General features: G+C 41.8%; 1 protein-coding gene across 1 annotated transcript; it reads right to left on the bottom strand.

Moving 5' to 3' along the window:
* Positions 1-1666: 1666 nt before the first annotated feature.
* On the bottom strand, positions 1667-26200 carry LOC100561693 (cytochrome P450 2J2). The gene is made up of 9 exons (XM_062978257.1): positions 24751-26200; positions 23345-23507; positions 17935-18084; positions 15174-15334; positions 14003-14179; positions 12658-12793; positions 10153-10340; positions 3727-3865; positions 1667-2135 (listed from the first exon to the last, which is right to left on the bottom strand). Exons 1-9 carry the CDS (start codon positions 24949-24951, stop codon positions 1960-1962), a joined length of 1491 nt encoding a protein of 496 aa, XP_062834327.1. The 5' UTR covers positions 24952-26200; the 3' UTR covers positions 1667-1959.

The raw sequence follows: 26200 nt of genomic DNA, 5'->3' as shown, positions 1-26200 counted from the left end.
ATGTATAAAATTAAGCATTTTTAAAATAATGTACTATTGTTGTATCATGCTTAGATTTCACCACTGGAGTCTATTTCCCACAAGAGGGTTTATTATAGAGCAGATAATGGGCAAATAGTGTTTTCTTAGTCTTGCAGTATATGAGAATAAGTTATGGGCACTTTGCCTTTGAATGACAAAGACAACTTCATGTTGATTTTTCCATGGATGGAATGTAGTTCATAATCATATTCCAGACTGGCTGAGAAACAGCCAGAGGGATATACCCAATCTTCATGTTCTCAAGCAAATAACTCAAGTTATTAAAAGGTGACTGTCTTTGAGCTACATCTTGTTGTATCTTATAAATATGTTTTATACATTTCATATATAAAAATATACAGAAAGGTTCACTTTTTTAGGTTATTTATTTGGGTCAAACAAGTAGAGTATATCATAACCACTTTTCCTCATGAGGAAGTTTAGAAGATAACATAGGTGACTTATACAGTCTATATATTTTAACAATTTAACAAAAAAAAGAGATAAATAATTTCATATATAATGACTCATTTCCACTATAGTACTATACTCTGGTTTCTCTTCAAATCTTATAAATCAGGCATGGGTAAACCCATGCCACAGATTGAATGCAGTCCTTTGGGCTTTTTGCTCCTCCCCCTCTGTCTGTTTCCTAACCCTAACCCTAACCCTAACCGTAACCCTACCCCCCCCCCCACCAAATTTTCAGGTTAACCTGGTTAACACATGAATTTTAACTGGTTAACCAAATACCCATGAATGTCCAGTGAAGTTTATCTGTCTTGAGTATCCATTGAAGTTTATCAATGAAGCCTGATTTCTGGCTATGGGCCTGGCTCCACCATACCTTTTAACTGCATCCCCAGGCTGAGAGGAGGGCTGAGGCAATGGCATGCCGCTGCCAAATGCTCCCTAGAGAGCGCTCAGCAGTGGTGTGTTTGTCTCCCTCCTCTGGGTTCAGGGAAAGCGGGACACTGCCAGAGAGATTTCCGGCAATAGCCTGTCTCTTTTTGCTCTTTTCAGCCTTGAAAAGCAGCAAGCCACTGTCTCCTCAGTCTGGAAGTAGAGTGGCCTGTCTCTTTCTTTCAGCCTGGGAATGCGGCAGGCCCACATCCCCATGCTGAAAGGAGAGCAGAGGGAAGGACAGGTGTTGCTGAGAGAGAGCTCTCCGCAATGGCCCGAGGAAGGGAGTCACCAGCTGAAATGGCTCCACTGCCATTTAGGCTGGTGCCTCCCTGACTTGCCTTTTCTGGACAGAAGCAGGGGGCCTACCCCCTCCTTCTGCTAAAAGAACAGGATGAGCCAGGAAGTCAGGCAGTGTCGGCAAGGGCTACAGAGCCCTTTAAGAAGCTACCTGCCTCTTCCTCCTACTGGCATAAGGTGGGGGTGAGTAGCCCCAACTTTTTGCTGGGAGGACAAAGAGCCAGGTGATGATCAACACCTTCCCACCCCAGCCACTCCCAGCCCCAACCCCTCCGGCTCTGCCTCCACCCTGCCCCACCCAGCTCCAGCCCTGCCCCTTCCAGCCCACAACCCTGCACCTTCTGGCCCCACTCATATTGGTCTTTGCAGGCGGGCCCACAAATTTGCCCATGCCTGGTATAAATCTTTTGCCTTTTACAGAAGGATACAAGTTACACAGAAATTCATGAAAAACAGATACAATTTATTAAAGGATTGGATATGATAACTTTTAGGGGTTTACAGCTACTGCTGCTGCTGTCTTGGTCTTGATCTTCTGGTGCTTTGCACTTGCACAAGTCTGGAAAGGGTCTTTTTTTAAAAAAAGAAAGCTATATGTTTATTTCTGAATCATTGGTGAATTAGAAATCTTTTGCCGGGGGGGGGGGGGGGTTATGGCTCAATAACACCAGGACAACTAATGGAAGCAATGCAACAAATAAATTGGGTTACCTAAAATAGCATAGTTGTTTTGCTTTAACGAGAGATGGCACATATTTGGTATGGCTTTGGTTTCAGTACATGCCCTGTCTTGGAGTCAAGGCTTAGCTTCACACCCTTTGGAGCCTGGAAAGTGAACTTCTGAAGTAGGGTAGTGAAGACAAGGAAAAGTTCCATTTTAGCCATCTGCTCTCCAGGACAGGCTCTCTTTCCTGGAAGAGAAGGAGAAACTAGTTTCAGGGGGGTTTATCAGAAGTTAGGGTGACAGCAATACACTTGGGAAAGGGCTTTTTCTAAACCAAACAAAATATGTCTAGATGATGTAAGGATCGTGAATGCCTTCTAAATCCCCCTAACCAGTAAGCTGCAGCAAATTAGAGATCCATTTCCTTTTCAACCAGGAAAGGAATGGCTGCTTACTGACAAGAGAAGGGAAGGCCCATGCCAAATGGATGGTATCCTTGAAGTGACTGGCCTGACCTTGAAGGAACTGGGGGCGGTGAAGGCTGACAGGAAGCTCTGGTGTGGACTGGTCCATGAGGTCACAAAGAGTCGGAAACGACTGAATGTATAAACAAAACAAATTATGGTGCTACATAGTACATAATGGTTATATAAAATTCTTGTTTACTTGCATATGTGTGCGTGAGATTTTGTATAAATATGTCTAAATCTGAAACTAGAATTTAGACACTGTTTCAATAGACACATAGTAAACAAACATTTTTATACAATGTTCTGCTGTTGTCAAGATAAACAATAGCATATATATAAGAAAATGGCTGGAATCTTTTTGGTAATATGCATTTTCCTTGTAACATGACCGGACGTTTTTGCCTGATGTAGAACACTCATATTCACAAGACCATGCCACAGACCTTGCAAATTTGAATCTGATGTGCATTTGGAGGTTATGCATATTGATGTATATGACCAATATGAAATGCATTTTGCTGTATGTTTAGTTGCACAATATTTCTATTCAATACAATAAGTGAGTAAAACAATCAGTGCATAACTCGGCAGGTTGAGATTTCTGCTAACTGGACACAGTATTCCAAATGGGACTATGACTTCCCTCGATTTCAACACTATCATCTTATTAATGTAGCCTAAAATTGCATTGGCATTTCTAACTGCCATATCACATGTTGGCTCATGTTCAGCATGTGGTCTCCTAAAACTCTAAGATCCCTTGCCCATGGACTGTTTTCAAGCCATGTGTTCCCCATCCTATACCAGTGCATTCATTTTTATTGCCAAAGTGTAGTATCATACATTTACAATAGAACTTACCTTTTCTACAGTCAACCTACATGTGTGAGAAGTATAATTGTGCTTTTTGGCAATGTCCATATTCAATGCCAGTGGAGACTGATGTGCCTGTCCCTGATGAGCAATGTGCACCAATCCTCACTTGTGGCACTTCCAAAGCACATCCAGAAACTAATGAGTAAGTGTCAGAATATAATGGGATGCTCAATGCACATCAGAAAGCCTGGTATTAGAAGTACCTGATATACCTCAGAAATGCTCAGTGAGCCTCATAAGTGTCTGAGGTGCATCAAAAGTTTCCAAAACAAATCAGAAGAGTCCAAAGTACATCTGAGGTGTCTTGGACATGGGGAGTGACCAATGCACATTAAGAGCATGTGATCTATATCTGGAAAACCTGCTTGCTCTGATACAGATCTTCATATTTCATGAAGGTGTTTTTATTGCATTGCTCCAAATTACTCCATTTATTCAGTACACAGGCAGTACTTCCAAAAATTATGCCAATATTCCCTTCCCGACACTCACCTGTAGAAAATGGTACGAAAGCTTCCCTCTTCATGAATTGACCATTCTTCAGGAAATGGTTGGGGTTAAATACATTTGGGGTCTCCCATTCATTTTTGTCAAACAAGATTGATGTCAGGTCGGCAAACACGATGGTTCCCTACCAAGGAAATTATAGAGACAGCCGATGTACACTACAACCAACAACAACAACAACAACTTTATTTTTGTATCCCGCCTCCATCTCCCAGAAGGGAATCGGGGTGGCTCACATGGGGACAAGCCCAATCAACATGGATTAAAACATAAATCAGTAAAATTAAAAACATTAACCTTTACAACTGCATTTGCACTTTGTATTGTTGGAGGGGGCTGGGGGAGGCTGGAGGGTTATGGGGAGGGAATGGGTGTGAAAGGATGCCAATCTATAACAGAAAACTAGTAAACCAAATATCATTTGGACCAGGGGAAGAGAAAGGGAGAGGACAGCGTGATAGGGGAGGAGGGTGTTCTGATGGGTGGGGAGCCCCTATAGAGGTGGTGTCTGGGAGGGGGAGATACGGGAAAGGGAGACCAAATCATTTAATTCGGTCTAGGGTTTTTGGTAGGACATTAATAGTTCCAAAACGGTCTCCTGACATAGCTAACCTGGGTAGCCAGGATGGTGGTCCCTCCAGGTTAAAGGTGGTGCTGTTTAATGCCAGGTCAGTGAACAGGAAGACATCTTTCATCCAAGATCTCATCTTGGATGAGCATGTAGACCTGGCATGTATTATGGAGACCTGGTTGGACGAGATGGGGGGAGTTAATCTCACCCAGCTCTGCCCGCCTAGTTACTCCGTACAGCACCAGCCGAGAACTGGAGAGAGGGGAGGTGGGATCAAGGTGGTCTATAAGGATTCCATCCCCCTGACCAGGTGCCCCGTCCCGCAGTCGACCATGTTTGAATGTGTCCACCTGAGGGTGGGAGACCGGGACAGATTAGGGATTCTGTTAGTGTACCGGCCACCCCGCTGCACTACAGTCTCCCTGCCTGAGCTAGCTGAGGTGGTCTCGGGCCTGGCGTTGGAGTCCCAGAGGCTCATAGTGCTGGGGGACTTCAATGTCCATGCTGAGACCAGCCTCTCAGGTGCGGCTCAGGACTTCATGGCTGCCATGGCAACCATGGGGCTGTCCCAATTAGTAACAGGCCCCACCCACAGTGTGGGACACACACTGGACTTGGTCTTCTGTCAAGGATGGGAGGAAGGTGGCGGTGTAGAGGAGCTCACCATCGCTCCGTTGCCATGGACCGACCATCACCTGATCAGGTTTAGACTTACTGCGCCCCCCAACCTCTGCAGGGGTGGTGGACCTATTAAAATGGTCCACCCCAGGAGACTTATGGATCCAGAAGGATTCCTGACGGCTCTTGGAGAATTTCCTGCCTTCTCGGTTGGTGATCCTGTTGATGCTCTGGTCTCTCTCTGGAATGGAGAGATGACTAGGGCAATAGACACAATTGCTCCGGAGCGTCCCCTCTCGAGTAACCGAGCTAAACCAGCTCCTTGATTTACTGAGGAGCTGGCAGCAATGAAGCGAAAGAAGAGGGAACTAGAGGGTGTGTGGCGATCAGAGTATAACGAGTCAGACCGAACACAGCTAAGATCCTACCTTAGGGCATATGCCGCAGCAATCAAAGCCGCAAGGAGAGTCCACCTTGCGGCCAATATTACGTCCGCACAGAACCGTCCGGTGGCACTGTTCTGTGTCATCAGAGGGTTTTTAACTCCCACCAGTCAAGGTGGGAGCCCTGATAGCTCGGCAGCCCGCTGTGAAGCATTTGCTTGGTTCTTTGCGGACAAAGTCGCTCTGATCCATTCCGACTTTGACATCATATTAACGGCAGTCTCTGAGGATGTAATGAGTGCACCTGCTTGTCCAGTTTTGTTGGATTTATTTCAATTGGTTGAGCTCGAGGATGTTGACAAGATCCTTGGAGAGGCGAGACCGACCACATGCATCCTGGACCCCTGCCCATCCTGGCTGGTGAGAGAAGCCAGAGGGGGTTTGGTTGAGTGGATGAAGGTGGTGGTGAATGCCTCCCTTCGGGAGGGCAAGTTTCCAGCAAGCCTAAAAATGTCTGTGATCAAGCCGCTGTTGAAAAAGCCACTCAATTCAGAAACTTTCAGCCTATTTCCAATATCCCCTACTTGGGCAAGGTCTTGGAATATGTGGTTGCCTCGCAGCTCCAGGGATTCTTGGTTGACACTGATTTTCTGGATCTGGCACAGTCTGGCTTTAGGCCGGGTCATGGTACCGAGACAGCCTTGGTCGACTTAGTTGATGATCTTTGCCGGGAACTGGACAGGGGGAGTGTGTCCCTGCTGGTTCTGCTGGACCTCTCAGCGGCCTTCGATACCGTCGATCACAGTATCCTTCTGGGATGCCTCTAGGGAATGGGACTTGGAGGTACTGTTCTGCAGTGGCTCCACTCATTCTTGGAGGGTTGGTCCCAGATGGTGTCATTGGGGGACGCCTGTTCGGCCCCACAACCGTTGAGTTATGGGGTCCCGCAGGCTCTGTATTGTCTCCCATGTTGTTTAACATCTACATGAAGCCGCTGGGAGAGATCATCAGGAGTTTCGGGGTTTGGTGTCATCTGTACGCAGATGATGTCCAGCTCTGTCACTTCTTCCCACATGTCACTAAGGAGGCTGTTCAGGTCCTGAACCGGTGCTTGGCCGCTGTGTCGGACTGGATGAGGGCCAACAAATTGAAATTGAATCCAGACAAGACAGAGGTCCTCCTGGTCAGTCGGAAGGCCAAACAGGGTATAGGGTTACAGCCTGTGCTGGATGGGGTCACACTCCCCCTGAAGACACAGGTTCGCAGTCTGGGGGTGATCCTAGACTCATCGTTGAGCCTGGAACCCCAGGTCTCAGCGGTGGCTAGGGGAGCCTTCGCACAGTTAAAACTTGTGCACCAGCTGCGACCATACCTTGGGAAGCCGGACTTGGCCATGGTGGTCCACGCTCTTGTTACATCCTGTTTAGACTACTGCAACGCACTCTACATGGGACTGTCTTTGAAGACTGTTTGGAAGTTTCAATTTAGTCCAACGGGAGGCTGCCAGGTTAATAACTGGAGCGGCGTACAGGGAGCGTACCACTCCTCTGTTACACCAGCTCCACTGGCTGCCGATTAGTTACCAAGCACAATTCAAGGTGCTGGCTTTAGCCTATAAAGCTCTAAACGGTTCCGGCCCAGCTTATCTGTCCAAACGTGTCTCCCGCTATGATGCACCTCAAAGCTTAAGATCGTCAGGTGAGGCCCTGCTCATGGTCCCGTCAGCCTCACAGGTGCTGCTGGCGGGAAGGAGAGACAGGGCCTTTTCAGTAGTGGCTCCCCACCTATGCAACACCCTCCCCATTGAAGTCACGCAGGCTCCCTCCCTCCTGTCTTTCCGAAAGAGAACAAAAAAGTGGTTGTGGGACCAGGCATTTGAGCATGAGTAGCAGCAAAAATGAGATATGAATATATGACCTACTGACAGACCCCACCTGGACATGGAAAGCGCCTTAAATGTATATTTAAATGTATAATTATGTATATTTTTAATGTATATTCTTAATTTTATTATAATTTTTAATCTTGATGGATTTTATATATATATATATATGTGTGTGTGTGTGTGTGTGTGTGTGTGTGTGTGTATGTTTATATTGTAAACCGCCCTGAGTCCCCTGATGGGTGAGAAGGGCGGGGTAAAAGTGATGTAATAAATAAAAATAAAATAAAATAAATTATAGCCACAAAAAACAACATTTCCAAAGTTAAGAATAACTCTGTTTCCACCGACAGAGTAACAAAATATATATTTTGTTTCTATGTAGGGTTATCAAGTAATATTTTGATAATTGTTTAATTCATTTTTAAAGGTTATTAGATTATTTACTATATAGTATGCACTCTCTATGCACAAGATATGTTCTCAGATTTAAATAAAGGACTTTCAAGCTGAGAATGCCACAGAGCTGTGTGGGAGGACTTAGAAGATGCCTCAAGATATGGTGGTCACACTGCATTTTCAAAACAGAGCAGTTTAGATTTAGAACTGAGAACACCATATATTGGCAAATTTCAAAATGAACAACAAGTTTAAAAAAGGGACGATGCAGGCCTTATGAAGAATTTGCAAGGGAACTAGAGTAGTGGAGTAGTGAGAGATTAAGACAACAATTTGGGGGACTGTGCCTTGATCTCTACAAAGTGCTGAAATTTACTTGGTGACTTTGACTTGGCACCCAGTGTTCACCTGGCCTATGTCAAATATTTTTACAAGAATAAAGTAGGAAGAAGAGTGTCAAAGTGTGTCAGGCGCATCACATTAAGCTCACTGGAGTAAAACAAGATATAAAGCAAGAGCAGGCATAGCTTTGGAAGGTTGAAGGGGACATATTAGCCCCTTCCCCCATGAAGATTTGAATTCACAGGGTTTCCAGGCATCCCAGATTTTAAGGACAATCCTGTATTTAAATATAATGGCCCATTCCCAGGACATCAATTGTCCTGCATTTCCGTTGATTTGCGCATATACTTCCAGGGGAAGTGAGTCCAAGCCTGGCCAGTTGCTCCCCTTCCCCTCAAGTCTTGGAAAATGAATAATACCACATACAATACAAAATACAAAAAAAAAAAGTTTGAATCCCTTAGGGGCCCAGAGGAACCCAAGCATGGTGAAAATACTGAGTCCATGGTATTTTGAGCTTCCTTTTTAGTTTGGGGAGCTGTGTGAGTTCTCTGGCTGAAAATTCGAAATACCCAGTCCTCCACCCCCCAATTCCAAATCCCAGAACAATGCTATAATTGCACTATGTAACAACATTGGAAAAAAAATTCTGTTCCTGGTTTGAAAGTGTTATTTCCTGTTTAATTGTGTGGTATTTTCTTTGAAAGTAGTTATTATACTCCAGAAACTTTCTTTTTGTGGCGGCCACAAACTATGGCCCTTTCAGCCCTTTCTACACTATCACATAATTCAGATTATCAAAGCAGATAATCCACATTATCTGCTTTGAAAATGGATTATATAAGTCTACACTGTAATATTGAAGGGACCATAAGCCAGAAAATAGTAAACTTTTGCCTATATGGCTTTGCCCCTGCATATGCCCCTCCCTTCTTGTGAGCTGGTGCTTTTCCTCCAGAAAGTTCCAGGACCAAAAGTTAGCTTGAAATCAACAAGTGAGGTCACAGGTATCACTTATGCCAAAGTAGGTGTGGAAGGTGAGTAAGACCCTCAGTCATTGGTCAATTTTAGATAAGCCATGGTATATATTTTTTCTTTGCTGCAACATGCTTGGGCGGCGGCCATTTGCATGGTAAGGACCCATTGAAGTGAGTGTGTACGGCTGTTCTGCCTTCTCATAGCTATGGTGAAAATAAACGTTGCTTTTTGCATCTCTCACGAGACTGGGTTTTCTGCGTGATTTCCCTCCTGGGCCAGGACCCATTGAAGGTAATTGTCTTACAATATAATCCTATTCAAAGCAGATAATCTTTAAAAGGAGGCTTTGACACTGCCATATAATCAAGATTATCTAATCAGATAATCTACATTATCTGCTTTGAAGTGGATTATATGAGTCTACACTGCCATATAATGTATTTCAGTGGTTCCCAAACTGTGCTACTCCAGATGTTTTGGACTTTAGCTCCAACAATTCCTTACAGATGGTAAACTGGCTGGCATTTCTGGGAGCTGAAGTCCAAAACTTCTGGAGAAGCACAGTTTGAGAAACACAGATAATGTGGATTTTATATGGCAGTGTAGAAGGTTGAATCTCTGGCCCCTTCTACACTGTTGTATAGTCCAGGTTATCAAAGCAGATAATCCACATTATCTGTTTTGAATTGGATTATCTGAGTTTACACTACCATAAAATCCAGTTCAAAGCAGATAATCTGGATTTTATCTGGCAGTGTAGATGAGGTCTCTATGAGATACTCATTAAATTGATTGAGACGCTATGGCTGGATCTATACTGCCATATGAAATCAAGATTATCTGCTCTGAACTGGATTATCTGGTAGTGTAGACTCATATAATCCAGTTCAAAGCAGATAATGTGGATTATCTGCATGGATAATCTGGATTATATGACAATGTAGAAGGTGCCAATGAGGTACTCATTGAAAAACTATAGCAAAATGTGCTGCTGGAAGTTTTGCAAAAGATTTTTGCAGTTTAATAAACTTTTCCCATGCTTTTATAATACAACCAATTAGGAAATTACAACTCATGTTACATAGTGTTATACTTTATCTTGCCAAAAATCACCCCAAATATTTACATCATTTTTACACAATTGGTATAATTCAGTATTCAGAACCTGTTCTTAAGTTTCTAAACAAGAGAGAAGGAAAGGAAAGGAAACATATCAGATATATTTTCTGAAGACTTACTTTGGGCAGATGAAATCCAGCTACCCGTGTGTCATTAGCTGTCAGTCGAGGAGCATTTACAACGACAATACTACTTCTTCTTTGAATTTCATGAATAACTGCGTTAGTGTAAGGCATATTATCCCGATCGGCCATTGCTGGGAGGTGAGACTGGCCAATCACAGAGTCTATTTCTGCCTGAACCTTTGCTACAAAGAAATGATATTTATAATCATTAAAAAAACACAGGGTAAATATTCTAGCGAGAATAATTTCACCAAGGAATATAGGGCAGTCGGGGCTGCTACATCTAAACAATGCACACAGTTATTATCCTCAGAAAAACAGATCATTTTGGATTCTGCTCCTGTCTTCTGGAGTATTAGCTTTCCCTCCCAGTTGGGTGTCATCTGCAAACTTGATGATCATGCCTTCTAGCATTGGTGAGCACCCTTTGGGTTCGTTCACTTAGCCAATTACAGATCCACCTAACAGTAGTTTTGCCTAGCCCACATTTGACTAGCTTGATTACCAGAAGGTCATGGGGGACTTTGTCTAAGGCCTTACTGAAATCCTGAAACGCTAAATCCACGGTGTTCCCCGCATCTTCCCAGCTTGTAACTCCATCAAAAAAAGAGATCAGATTATTCTGGCATGATTTGTTTTTGATAAGTCCATGTGGACTATTAGCAATGACTGCATTTGTTTTTGCAGACCACTTCCTGAATTATCTTTTCCAGAATCTTGCCTGGTATCGATGTGAGGCTGACTGGACGGTAATTGTTTGAGTCGTCCCTTTTTCCCTTCTTGAAGATAGGGACCACATTTACCCTCCTCCAATTTGCTGGTACTTCTCCCATTCTTCAACAACTCTCAAAGATGATTGCTAGTGGTTCCGAAATAACTTCCACTAGTTCCTTCAATACTCTTGGATGTAGTTGATCCGGCACTGGGGACTTGAATTCGTTTAGAGAAGCCAGGTGTTCCTGGACAACTTGTTTCCCTAACTGGGGTTGGATTTCCCCTAATCCTTCATCTACTCCATGTTGCTGAGGTTGAGACTAGCTTTCTTTTTGTGAGAAGACTGAGACAAAGAAGGCATTAAGTAGTTCTGCCTTTTCCCTATCCCCTCGATAGGGCACAGGTATCTATCAAAATGCTATAAGAATGGTATATATATACAAAACTTAAATGTATATATTCTCATCCAGGTTTAAACGTGTGTATTATAGTATGCTAATATTGTTGAGTATTTTCTTACCCAGTTGGGACTGTAAAGAAAATACTCAACAATATTAGGATACTATAATACACACGTTGAAACCTGGAAGAGAATATATACATTTAAGTACACACACACACACACACACACACACACACACACATATATATATATATACACACACACACACACACACACACACACACATATATATATACACACCATTCTTATAGCATTTTCCCTATCCCCTGTCAGCATTATCCCATCTTCTCTTCGCAGAGGCCCTATCACCTCCTTGTTTTTCCGTTTCCTCATCGGATGGAGGTCCAGAACCCAGGGGAATTGGGGAAAAGCATGGGGCAGTGAGGAAAACTGTGACACAGTGCCCAACTTTATTTGTTTTAGGCTGCCATCCCAGAGTGTTTTCCGGCTGTCCCCTGCTTCCTCTTGTACTGTTCCTGGCTTCTTCAGTGAGGATACAGATAGTCATCAGTATCCCCTTTACTTCCATTTAACATGTTGCCAGGACTTAGCAAGGATGGAGCTGGGATGGAACCAAACGGAGCCCCACCGGAAGTAGCCTGCATCATATGATGGGCTCCGGCAGACTCTGTCTCAGCTCCATCCCAGCAGCATGCTAAAAGGAAGACCCCCCCCCTTTCCCAGCCTGGTGAGGTTGCAAGACTGTGACAAAACAGTTTAGGAAAAAGTCTTTGGCATGGACCCATTGGGGGGGGGGGTCCCACCTTTCTCGTTTGTGTTGAAGTTACTTCAATTCCTTCAACTTGAGTTCAACTTGCAAAAATAATTTTTACTCAATAAATTGTGTGGAGAGGAACAAAGAGTAGGTTCATACAAAAGCAAATGATTGCAAATACCAATGTGTTGTTGAAGGCTTTCATGGCAGGAATCACTCTGAGGATGCCTGCCACAGATGTGGGTGAAACGTTAGGAGAAAATTCTTCTGGAACATGGCCAAACCAGGAAAATTCACAGCAACCTATTGCAGATAACCTCACTGATTGACTTTGAAGCTTCATGACTACTCAATATTATTCAATCTTGCTGATTCCAACATTCATACTTGCTTTAAACAGTCAAGGGTTCTTTCTCCCACTCTGGACATTCCTGGGCTATCTCAACAGCATCCACCCAAACATTCAATTCACCATGGAAAAAGAAAAGGAAGAAAAACTGCTATTTCTAGATGTTCTAGTCATCCATAAACACAATCAACAATTGGGCCACACAGTTTACAGAAAACGTACACTTAAATGAGGGTTGGGTGGGGACTGCAATTTTACCCTGAATTTCCGGATAAACAGCCATGTACAGCACAGCCCAGTGCAAAGTTGCAGATGTCGTTTCTGTTCCAGCAACAAACAAATCTAGTGTTGACTGCAGGAGATTTTCCATGTGAAAAGTGGAAGAAGCATTCTCCTTAAAAGGAAAGTAAGAAAGAACAGCTAAACAATTCAATTTTTAGTAAAAATATTATTCAGCCTACAGTGGTTTCTATCAGTCATTGTAATCTCTCTGTTTCTAAAGAGAGCTCAGTGTCTTGGAAATTATGGACACTCAGGGCACAACTACACTCTCAGTATAATGCAGCATGGAACGGGTTTCAGAGGAACCATTTTTAATGTACAAGTGATTACATAGACAGTTTTGAAATTGGTTTGAGGCCAGGTGGGTGATTACATTAACTATGGAGCCGGGGCCCTGTTTCTACAGAAATGTGCATTAGTGCACCAGAGACATGCAGACTAAAAAGAAAGAAAAGTGACAGGTGTGGAGGTAAACAATAAAGCTGCCAAGGGGGTCAATTATCCCCTTGCTGCCCAGCCATGCTCTAATTCTGGGTTGTTGTTGTTTTACTGTGCTTCAACAGAGGTGGGTATTTACAATGCACTCCATATTTTTCAGATCAGTTTTTGTCCTGGATCTGGGATATACTGGGATCTACTGCAGTGCATGTTATTGCTTATTCAGACTTTCCTGCAACATTTTAGTGCACTATATTCCCTTTAATGTAGATTGGAGTATGCTTTGGCAGCATGTGTTTTGCAGCCACTGCAGTTTCAAGTTTTTTTTTTGAAGCCACGTTATAACTTCAGTGTAGACGAGGCCTAATAAGAAGTATGAACACACTAGCAAAAATTCACAACCTAGACTTAAAAGCCCAGAAAAGGTATATTAAAACCAGACAATGGGCAGATGATATAAGACATCTAGACACTCCAACTATTTTGAACTTCATTTCCCAGAAGTCCCTGGCAACAAAAACAATGCTAAAGAATAATAGGAATTCCTTTTCAGGACATCTGGAAAGTAAAGATTCCCCAGCTTTATTCACAAATTGTTCTGAAACATCATTGACAGGTAGTGATATTTAACTAATAGACAAATGGTACCACATAAACAAAGGCACTTTCCAAATAAAATGTTTTCATATGCATACACTGTACCTATCTTTCCAACCTTCCTATACTGCATTTGACTTTGTATAATCAACTTGGAAGCCATGAAAAACTCTATTTTAACAAATACTGTAACTATCTGTAGTATCTTAGACTGAGTATCTGTCTATCTTCACTCAAAAATTAAGAAATAGGTTCTGTCTCCCCCCCCCCCCCATTTATTAATTACCTTTGCCATTTCATTTAGATAAGCATCAATGAAATCTTTTGTTTTAAGTGGATTCCAGTCTTCTTTGTGCTTTTCAATTATTTTTCTCACAAAGGATTTCAATTGTTCCCAGTTTTTAAAATAGGTTTGATGAGGTCCTGGCAATCGCCTCATGAGAGATGGAAAAGCATTGTACAGCTGGAAGGTAAAAAATAAAATTAGGTGAGAAAGAGAGAGAAAAAAACTTCTGTAGAACATCTCAATAATTGCATAGCTAATTACAATGAAGTTAACAGCCAGCAGAACAAAAAGAGATAGGACTTCATTAGACAGAGTAGGGGGAAAGCCGGGGAAAGCGGAGGAAAATCGTCTTTCCCTATCTTCTGGGATGGCCAGCTATCTCATGTCCGTTCAAACTGTGCTCCTTCACAGCTCCCAAAAATCCCAGCCTGATTACCAGCTGTTAGGAATTGTGGGAGCTGAAGTCCAAAACACCTGGAGGAGCACAGTTTGAGAACCACTGATCTGCCTGTTTTTCCTCATTTTAAGCCATTTGGAGTCGAATAACACTGCCATTATTACAGGCTCACATAGTGAGGACTCAAGGAAAAGCCTTCTCAGTGTTTGCTCCTACCCTATGGAATGCCCTTCTGTGGAAAGTTAGCCTTCTTGCCCCGCTCCTTGATTTCCTTTCACTAATGGGCAAAGATGTTTTTGTTTCAGAAGGCCTTCAATGTGTATCGTGTGAGGCTGCCATTTTTTCTAAACTTTGAGAATAATTTCATACTGTGTGGATTTAAATGTTTTTTTAAAACAGTTTTATCAGTTTTCTTTCTTTCTATCTTTCTTTCTTTTCTTTGAGATACCTAGAGTTCCACTTCAGGAGAAAGGCAGCATATAAACAAAATAAATAAATAAATGAACAAATAAATAATATCCATTTAGACATACTGTACCCAAATCCATGCATCAGCTGAGACACATCCATACCATAATGCAAAATCAAGTGAAAAAAGTAAATGGAGGTGTATGGCATAGGTGCCTGAATAAAACAGGAAAAATCAGAATTGCTAGAATGGGCAGAATCAAATTATTCCAAGCAAATGAATGAAGAGTGAATAGGATTAGAAAATCATGTCAAAAGCAGACAGTCTTGGTCCTTGTTGCCCATAACATCAAAAGCAGGCCTTACATGGCTCCAAATGTTTCTCAGGAAAACTCCTGTTTCATCAAGCAAATGCAACAACTTCTGGAAATCACTGTCGTGGTAATCAAAGCGGTTCCCAAAAGTGACAGAACAAATTACATTTGAAACAGCATTGTTAATTTGATGGTAGGGGTCAAATGGCTGCCCTGGAAAGAAAAATAATGTTGGTAGAAGAGGAAATGGAATGTTTTCATCTTACATATCACAAAAATACAACATCAGGAAAAATTCTGATGTTGTAATACATTAAGGCATGGTAAATGCATTTTAAGCAGCAGTGGGGAGTAGATGTGTTGGTGTACTCCAGCACAATTACCACATATACTAGTGTATAAGTTGACATTGTGTGTAAGTTGAGAGCAGTTTAGGTAACAAAATTGTAGATTTTGATATAACACATAGATGAGTTGAGGGACATTCTCTAGAGAGGAGAAAAGCCAATACCCCCTCAAGGGCCAGCTCAGCTGCCTTTCACAATTTTTTCAATCTAGTATTTAAAAAGGGAAGATGTGGCCCACTGGTGGAGGGAGTAGAAGGATATGTACTTCTTTCAGCTTCTCCCAGGAAAAAACTAAGCTCTTGCCTTTCACTACTTTACTCAGAGATGGCTGAATTTGGAAAGAGTTAAGGCACAGTACTTACAATACCTGTGGATCAACTGACTCAGTTTTTTTCATCTTTTTTTCACTAAAATGTCATATATGAATTTCTTATACATGACTATATACAGTAAGGCCTTTATCACATGAACCTACTTTTCTACTACAGCCACATTTTCATTAATAGCAGGTACAGGCCTGTAGCGAGGGGGGGGGGGAGTTAGGGGTTCAAACCCCCCCCCCCCCAAATTTTTCAGGTTATAAAAAAAAACCTGGTTTACTCATGAATTTTAACTGGTTAACCAAATCCCCATGCTAAATCTATGAGACGCAAAACATTAAGAGTCCCTCCAGGCACTATCTCAAACAGATATTGACAGGTTTGTAGCGGGGTTGGGGGGTGCTAGGGGTTCAACCGCCCCCCCCCCCCAAATTTTCACCCCCCCCCCTAATTTTTTTTCTGGCTACGGCCCTGAGCAGGTACATACTGCATTGAGCATCCTCAATATTGCACTTCTCTTCTTTAGTGGAATTTATCAATATTTTTACCTTTTGGTTTTAATGTATTGCTTTTATCCATATTATTTCATTATTTCCAAAATGCACGTCTTCTAATAGTGCAAATATAAATTCCCAGTTTACATTATAAAATGCCTTTTCTGCATCTAGAAATATCAGGGCTGTTTTTTTTCCTCCATTTTGTTTATCTAGAGCAGTATATCTCAAACTGTGCTCCTTCACTTCAGCTCCCAAAAATCCCAGCCTGATTACCAGCTGTTAGGAATTGTGGGAGCTGAAGTCCAAAACACCTGGAGGAGCACAGTTAGAGAACCACTGATCTAGAGATTCTTAGATCCAAGAATGTTCTCATGTTGTCACTTGAGGTAAGAACCTTGCCTGATCTTGATGCAAGAATGCATTTAAATATTTTAAATCTTTCTGCTAAAATTGTAGTCAAAAATTTGTAATAATTGCATTTTCCCAGGTTTCTGGTTATCTTGTTTGTATTTAATGTTTTGTTGAATCAATCTTGCATAGGCTCTTTGAGCTCTTTCCCAAATTTCTTATCGTATAATGTGGGAAAACCATCTGGTCCCTGGGCTGTTTTTTAAATAATAATAATAATAATAATAATAATAATAATAATAATAATAATAATAATGTTCACTTTAATAATGTTTAAATACTAATGATGTTTAATGCTGTTTTCATATTTGTATATTTTAAATTGTATACTGATGTTTTTATGTTAAGCCACTTTATGTCTTCTGTGGGAGAGTTAAAGCGGGGTACAAATATAATAATAATAATAATACAACAACAACAACAACAACAACAATAGAAACATTTCCATTGTTTTAAATCATGTGCTAGATATTTTGGATTCCTTTTTGGAGAAAGAATGCCTATTAATCAAATATAATATAATAATGGAATAACTTCATTGTCATTGTACATTGTATAATGAAATTAAATGTTTTACCCAGCACACATTATAAAAACAACACACCACCCTCCGTTACCTACATACATGTTTTTACCAAAATGAAAGCCTTGGAAATAGTATTTCATTCTTTATTTTGAAACATTTATTATTTTCTTTCCTTCCACTTGGTTTCACTTTGTTCTTCCAGCATCAACATTTGGATTTTCACACTTTCCCTATTAATTAAGAAATAACATTTTGTGCATGATGGGTCTCTATCAGAGCAGCCAGAGATTTGAGAAGGTTTTGAGGTTAAGTGAGAAAATGGAAAAAGGAAGAGACACATGATGTCACCTAGTTTCTTCTCCACTGATCTCCAGGTTCCAGTTTAACATTGTTCTAGTTGTGTCAGGCCCCTTCTACACAGCTGTATAAAATCCACATTATCTGCTTTGAACTGACAGTGTATGACAGTGTAGACTAAAATAATACAGTTCAAATAAGATAATGTGGATTTTCTGTTTTGATAACCTTAATTATCTGTCAGTGTAGAAAGGTCCTCAGAGGATAAGGAAACATAGACATCTTCACTGCATTCTTTTTTGGGACAGTGAGGTGAAGTAATTTAAGCATGGGACAATTATTCTGCGGAACAGGATTTCTAATTTACACTCAGCTATGGAAACCCACTTGGGACTTTGGACAAGTCATACATTGTTACCTTTCTCATCTTCAATGGCAGCCACAAGGAACCTGCTCTCTTCTTGTATTCGTTCCTCCAAATATGTTTTGCCCAGTCCAAAGTTCCTTAGCGTTGACATAACAAAACGTCTTTGTTGTTTCCAGGTCTGTCCATTAGACGTAATCACTCCTAGATGGCAAAAGTTGGCATCGCATCACTAAGCACTATAATCCTTCCCTTTAAATTCTAAAAATAAAACGTTGTCTGAAATCCTGTTGGAGCATTATACCAGCATAGCTCATTGTACAACTTATATACTTGAATAAGGAGTTATTCAGTACTCTTTCTGCGAGTAGTTTTCCATTAGGGTAGGGTCCAAATCCTGTTTCATCTGTTTCTTTCGTGGTTTTATACCATTCCATCCATTCAGTTTGCATGGAATGGCACAACCACACGGGAACAAAAGAAACAGTGAAACAAAAGGCAGAGGGAAACAGTAGCCATTTGGTCAGCTCATTTTTGGTGCCTGGCTGGCAGGGCCTACAGTCAAGCACAGTCAAGGCAGGGCCTACGAGCATCAAGTGCTCGATGCTTGTAGGCCTGGTTTGCAGGGCCTACAGTCAAGTGTAAGGGCTCGATGTTCATAGGTCCTGTGAGCCGGGCCTACAATCGACTGTAGGCCTGGCAGGCAAGGCCTATGAACACCGAGCACTCAGTGCTTGATTGTAGGCCCTGCCAGCCAGCCAGGCCTACGAGCCATTGAGTGCTCGATGCTCTTAGGCCCGGCTGCTTTTTTTGGACCTTGGATGTAAAAGCCCATTTGTATAGGTGCCTCTTTCCATAAAAAGTGAATGGAAATGGGGCTATATGAATGGAAAAAATAGAAATGGTAAGTAATTTTATACAAATGCACAAGTCTAATTTCCATGTTCCTGCACTATGATAGGCCATCTTAATAGCTTCTTCTCCATTAGTGCTTGAATGGCATTAGAACATTATGTATTTATGTATCAAATTCATTAAATTTGTGCTTGCAATGCAATATCCAACACATGGGCATGGCCCACCCCCAAAACAAATTTTCACTAACTTCACTTTAGAAACAAAACGCTGGTGCCCCCTAATTTTGTAATGGATTTTGAAACATTTTTTTCATTAATTTCACAGCTTTAGTACCTGCCTCGAATATAGTGAGATTTCCTTCTGTATAAATATGTATTTACAGTATTGAGTAGCATTGTAAGAGCTTCTAGTGCTGCAGGAGAATTATTTTGTTTGTTTTTTCATAGTGAACTGAGTAGCTTCTATAGCTGCCTTCTTTTTGGAACTATCAGTCACTTTTAGCACACATCTATCTGGGGTGTATCTATAACAGTGGTTCTCAAAGTGTGCTCTGTGGATCCCTTGGGGCTCCACAATGACTATTGAGGGGCTCGGTGGTTCCCTTCTCCTCCTCCTCCCCCCCCTTTCCCCCTCTAAGCTTTCCTTCCTCTTTCCTACTCCTCCCCCTCCCCTGCCTCCCTTGTGGCCAAAAGCCATTTTTTCCTCACCTTCTTCACCACCCAGATCATTTCCCCCTCACCTTGCTTTCAAAAAATTATTTCCCACCCGCAAAGCACTCAGGGGGTGCTTTGATCATGCTTTTCCTACATGGCAGAAATGGACTGGATAGCGCCAAGGGTCTTTCACTTAAATACTGATAAGTTTATGTTGGTTAAAATTGTTCTTAATATTAAATATTGTCTTGTTCTTTTGTTCCCTTTTGCACTACAAATGAGATATGTGCAGTGTGCATAGGAATATGTCCATTTTTAAAAAATTAGTTCCCACAAACACTCTCCACCCATCTGCCACTGGCCCAGCCTGTCTACCAAATTTTAAAACACAACATATCAGAAAGTTATGTATATATTATATATAAACATTACTTGGGACTCCATGATAGACTTTTGTTTCAAGAAGGGCTTAGTGGCTGAAAAGGTTTGCGAACCCCTGATCTATAGTATAAAATTAATGCCATTTGACAGCACCTTAACAGACATGGTTTAAGACTGTGGTCCCTATCTTCAAGAAGGGAAAAAAGAACGACCCAAACAATTACCGTCCGGTCAGCCTCACATCGATACCAGGCAAGATTCTGGAAAAGATCATCAAGGAAGTGGTCTGCGAACACTTAGAAACAAATGCGGTCATTGCTAATAGTCAACACGGATTTACAAAAAACAAGTCATGCCAGACTAATCTGATCTCTTTTTTCGATAGAGTTACGAGTTGGGTCGATACAGGGAATGCTGTGGATGTAGCCTACCTGGATTTCAGTAAAGCCTTCGACAAATTCCCCCACGACCTTCTGGCAAATAAACTAGTAAAATGTGGGCTAGACAAAACTACGGTTAGGTGGATCTGTAATTGGCTAAGCGAATGAACCCGAAGGGTGCTCACCAATGCGTTGTCTTCATCATGGAAAGAAGTGACAAGTGGAGTGCCGCAGGGCTCCGTCCTGGGCCCAGTTCTGTTCAACATCTTTATTAACGACTTAGACGAAGGGTTAGAAGGCACGATCATCAAGTTTGCAGACGACACAAAACTGGGAGGGATAGCCAACACTCCAGAAGACAGGAGCAGAATTCAAAACGATCTTGACAGACTAGAGAGATGGGCCGAAACTAACAAAATGAAGTTCAACAGGGACAAATGCAAGATACTTCATTTCGGCAGAAAAAATGGAAATCAAAGATACAGAATGGGGGACGCCTGGCTTGACAGCAGTGTGTGCGAAAAAGACCTTGGAGTCCTCGTGGACAACAAGTTAAACATGAGCCAACAATGTGATGCAGCAGCTAAAAAGGCCAACGGGATTCTGGCCTGCATAAATAGGGGTATAGCGTCTAGATCCAGGGAAGTCATGCTCCCCCTCTATTCTGCCTTGGTCAGACCACACCTGGAATACTGCGTCCAATTCTGAGCACCACAGTTGAAGGGAGATGTTGACAAGCTGGAAAGCGTCCAGAGGAGGGCGACTAAAATGATTAAGGGTCTGGAGAACAAGCCCTATGAGGAGCGGCTTAAAGAGCTGGGCATGTTTAGCCTGCAGAAGAGAAGGCTGAGAGGAGACATGATAGCCATGTACAAATACGTGAAGGGAAGTCATAGGGAGGAGGGAGCAAGCTTGTTTTCTGCTGCCCTGCAGACTAGGACACGGAACAATGGCTTCAAACTACAGGAAAGGAGATTCCACCTGAACATCAGGAAGAACTTCCTCACTGTGAGAGCTGTTCGACAGTGGAACTCTCTCCCCTGGGCTGTGGTGGAGGCTCCTTCTTTGGAGGCTTTTAAACAGAGGCTGGATGGCCATCTGTCGGGGGTGCTTTGAATGCAATTTCCTGCTTCTTGGCAGGGGGTTGGACTGGATGGCCCATGAGGTCTCTTCCAACTCTACTATTCTATGATTCTATGATTCTTTTTCAAAAAGGAGGACCTCAGAAGAGGGCCCAAACAATTGTTGCCCAGTCAGCCTGACATTGATACCCAGAAAAATTCTAGAACAGATTATTAAACAGACAATCTGTGAGCAGATAATATGGATTTTATATGGCAGTGTAGAAGGGACCTTAAAAAGCAATGCCATACTCACAAAAGGTCAATTTTGATTTACTCAAAAACAAGTCAAAGCCCAACTAACTTTATACGTTTTTTTTAAAACAAGTTTTGTAGATGAAGGGAATGCTGTGGGTACAAAATATCTCAGTTTCAATAAGGCATTTGACAAGTTCCCCCATGACATTCTCATAAAGAAGCTAATAAAAGGTGGATTATACAATGCTACTGTTAGGTGGCTTGAGAACTGGCTGACTGGTCGAATCCAAAGGGTTCTGACCAGTGGCTCCTCCTCATCCTGGAGAGAAGTGACAAGTGGGGTGCCACAGGTTTCTGTCCTGGGCCCAATGCTTTTCAACATCTTCATCAATGACTTGGATGACAGAATAGAAGGCATGTTTATTCAATTTACAGGTGACCCCAAATTGAAAGGGATAGCTAATACCCCAGAAAACAGGATCAGAATTGAAAATAACTTTAATAGATTAGAGAGCTGGGCCAAAACTAACAAAATGTATTTCAGTGGGGAGGAATGTACAATACTACACTTTGTCAATAACAATGAAATGCACAAGTATAGGATGGGTGAACCTGTCTTGAAAACAGTCCATGTGAAAGTTAACTATTATTATATCCCAAGCAGTCTTAGGCCCCATCCACACAGACAGTAAAATCCATCTTGAAACTGGATAAAAAAACCTCATGAGAAACCCCAATTCCATGTGGAAGATCCAATGAATCTTTCCTGTGAATGAATATAAAGAGTGCTGATCTTGGAAGAGTCAGGGTAAAAAAGCAGCCTTTTTTCCAATGAAAAATTTACAGAATTTTTCAGCAGTTGACAACCTCTGAAGCTAGCTTGGAGAAGGGTTTTATCTCTGTGAGGATGCAAGGAATTTTTTTAGAAAACCCGCTAGTGATCAATAGAGCCGTTCCAGAACATAATGCGGCTTAAAAGATTCAGTGGCTCTGTGTCCTATATGGCAGCTTGCAGCCGGTTTTGTGTAGCCACTCCAGACTAAAACAAATGATCCACATTTTGATCTGGATGAAGACAAGCTGAACATAAGTCAACAGTGTGATGGAACATCTAAAAAGAAAACCCAATATGATTCTAGGCTCCATCAATATAGCATTCTTCAGTTATTTTGAAACCTAAACAAAGTATTGTCTTTTATTTATTCTATGTTAGGAAATGAATATAGGCTTCTATTTAATGATACGTAATACTGTGCTGGCACAGCATGTTAAAGCGCTGAGCTGCTGAACTTGCGGACCAAAAAGTCGCAGGTTCGAATCCAGGGAGCAGAGTGAGCGTCCGCTGTTAGCTCCAGCTTCTGCCAACCTAACAGTTTGAAAACATGCAAATATAAGTACATCAATAGGTACTGCTCCGGTGGGAAGGTAACGGCGCTCCATGCAGTCATGCCGGCCACATGACTTTGGAGGTGTCTACGGACAACGCCGGCTTTTCGGCTTAGAAATGGAGATGAGCACCAAACCCCAGAATTGGACATGACTGGACTTAATGTCAGGGGAAAACCTTTACCTTTACCTAATACTATATAATGGCTTATGCACTGAGTGAAAAGTTGTAAACAAAAATTGGGCTGCAACACAGTAGTTACTGTCTGTTCTCAAAACAGTGATTATATATAAATTATTTAGAAATTGTAAGTGTAGTCTTACAAAATGAAATCTGGTTTATGAATACAAAAGATGCAAGATATGACAAAAGTACTGCCCATCAGAATTTAATCTGATTAATTAATTTGAAGGTTGTTCCCCCAACTAGGGAAGATTCTTTGCAAAATAAATAAATAAAGAAAGAAACGAAGGAAAATATTCTCACCAAATGTCTTTGAAACGTCATAGGTAATAGGGACTTTTGGCCGATCTAGAAAGCTTTCACCCTGGTTAATTAGAGCTTCCTTCACTGCCTGCAGTCCATTCAGAAATACAATATGTATGTTTCCAAGCTGCAAACTGAAGACATTGCCATAAATTGCAACAAGCTGCAGGGAGGAAATATGTTATAGTTGAGTTTTGAACTTTTGAACAAATTCTTGATTCCTTCATTCTTGACCAAAACCCCGTTTGGACCTTCCTTTCTGTTGGAATTCAACCACACACTGCTTAAGTCTGCAGTCCTCAGTGAGAAGCATCTAAATAGCATTAGGATAGGCTGAGGGAATCCCTCTCCCCCTCCAGCGCCTGAAATATCTGTTGATGTGTCTGTTTTCTTTCTCTTTCTCCTCCCATCCTAATTGATGATGTAGAATGGTATTTCTTTAGGATGCATGTCTTTTTGTTTTAAGGCCTCATGGTCACACTTCTTTTTCCACCTTTTCATTCAGACCTCTCTCTACTCTGTGTGATTGAGAAAATGTAGTACTGTATTTAAAAGTTTTTTCCCTTCTGTTTGAACCTTAGAAGTAATGGAGTTTGAACCTTAGAAGTAATGGAGTTAGAAAGAAGCTTAGACCCAAATGGGTCACTCCAGTGTGCTTTCCAGTGCACAGTCTCAACTTCTACACTAATGTATCTTCTTTGTTCTCATGGGGTTCTTGGATAGAGGAAAAGAAATAAAATCCTTTAGTCTGAGGTTTATAGAATCAGGGACAAGAAAGAGGATCCTGTGGGTCATCTCCTTCTAGCTACTGTTTTGCAAAAGTTCTTGAACCTTCCAAAGGAGTAGTTAGTTGATCAAGTTCTGCTTGAAGGGCAGAGAAGCCATCTCTGCTCAAAAGCATTTCTTCCATCAATGAACTGTTCTTATCATAAATCACTTTCTCCTTTTTACTTGAAACTTAATCTGATGTAATTTAAAACTATCAGCCTTAATAATCACTTCTGGGGAAAAAGAAATATTACATTGCAGATTGATTCAATTAAGGAAGCTACAGCCTTAAATTTTCCAAGAGCTGATAAGGGCTTTTAGTAACCAATATCTTCTGAAGGGCTGTTACTCATTTGCGCCACTTCTATACTGCCCTATATCCCAGTATCTGATCCCAGATTATCTGCTTATCCCAGATTATATGGCAGTGGAGATTCATACAATCCAGTTCAAAGAAGATAATCTTGGATCAGATCCTGGGATATAGGGCAGTGTAGATCCAGCCTTGGTCGCCATACATCAAAGCTAACCTGATTGCTCAGAGCAACAATTAGCAACATCCAGCTATTTCTTTATGAGAGGAGCCTCCTCATGTTTTAAAAGGACATAGGCACTATCTGAGCACTTCTCCACCTTACCTTTTGGTTATAGAGATGAGGCTTCTTGGCATCATAACTAAGCAGATTGCCCAGAAAAGGAAGAGGTATGGGACCTGGGGGGAAACCCCTTGGTCGTCTCCGTTTTACATAGTCAGTAAGGAGAAGAAATGTAGCAAGGAATCCAAGAATAACCTGCAGAGATATTGTCTCCCAGAAGATAGCAAAAGCGTGGAACCACATTATCAGATTTGTCTGGTATAGTCAAGACTGACTGCTATGTCTTTGAGCCAACGTGTCTGCACTCTCAATGTTTTAACTGCTGCTCAGAAAAAATGAAGACAAAGATCTATATACCATGCCCTCAAAGATACATCATGTAGATTATCTGACTAGGAATTTGACTAATGATAGAGAATGTCCTGTTGATATGTTGAAGAGAGAGAACAGAGAGGGATCTTTCTTAATTGTAGGTTCCTCTTTCCACTTTTACCTCTAGCCTGGAATTTGACCTCGTAAAAGTAAGTAGTGGAACAGGTTATTCCAATGTCCAAAATAGTTGGTTACTGTTGCAACTTCATTTTAGTATTCTTATTACCCCATATAGAATAATAGAATCATAGAGTTGGAGAAGACCTCATGGGCCATCCAGTCCTACCCTCTGCCAAGAAGCAGGAAAATCGCATTCAAAGCACCCCCAACAGATGACCATCCAGCCGCTGCTTAAAAGCTCCCAAAAAAGGAGCCTCCACCACTCCGGGGCAGAGAGTTCCAGTGCTAAACTGCTTAGAAAATTCTTCCTAATGTTCAGGTGGAATCTCCTTTCCTGTAGTTTGAAGCCATTGTTCCGTGTCCTAGTCTCCAGGGCAGCAGAAAACAAGCTTGCTCCCTCCTCCCTATGACTTCCCCTCACATATTTATACATGGCTATCATGTCTTCTCCCAGCCTTCTCTTCTGCAGGCTAAACATGCCCAGCTCTTTAAGCCACTCCTCATAGGGCTTGATCTCCAGACCCTTAATCATTTTAGTCACCTTCCTCTGGACACATTCCGGCTTGTCAACATCTCCCTTCAATTGCGGTGCCCAGAATTGGACACAGTGTGACTCCAGGTGTGGTCTGACCAAAGCAGAATAGAGGGGTAGCATGACTTCCCTGGATCTAGACACTATACTCCTATTTATGCAGGCCAAAATCCCATTGGTTTTTGTTTTGGTTTTTGCAGCCCCATCACATTGTTGGCCCATGTTTAACTTGTTGTCCATGAGGACAACTTTTACTTCTTAGTTGCATTAAAAAAATAATTGTCTCAATCTTGCTTTATCTTGGAGGAGCATAGTTTCCCTTCAAGTGTACCACTTTTATGTGTCCACCTGAATAAATGTTATCCGTGGGGATTTTTTTTCTCTTCCCTGTCAGTCAGTGCCTATGGAAAGTGTACTCCACCACCAATGCATGGAGAATGGGCACAAAAGAGGTACTGAACACTTTCT

The sequence above is a fragment of the Anolis carolinensis genome, chromosome 4 (genome assembly GCF_035594765.1).
Source record: "Anolis carolinensis isolate JA03-04 chromosome 4, rAnoCar3.1.pri, whole genome shotgun sequence".
NCBI classification, from domain to species: domain Eukaryota; kingdom Metazoa; phylum Chordata; class Lepidosauria; order Squamata; family Dactyloidae; genus Anolis; species Anolis carolinensis.
Note: the sequence above shows the minus strand (reverse complement) of the source record. Positions and strands in the feature narration are given on the sequence as shown.

Coding starts and splice junctions, on each gene's coding strand:
- LOC100561693 (XM_062978257.1), bottom strand. CDS start 24,951: ATGTGGTTCCACGCTTTTGCTATCTTCTGGGAGACAATATCTCTGCAG. Junction 23,508..24,750: donor CTCATCTCTATAACCAAAAG/GTAAGGTGGAGA, acceptor TCCTCCCTGCAG/CTTGTTGCAATTTATGGCAA. Junction 3,866..10,152: donor CTGGATTTCATCTGCCCAAA/GTAAGTCTTCAG, acceptor TTTCCTTGGTAG/GGAACCATCGTGTTTGCCGA.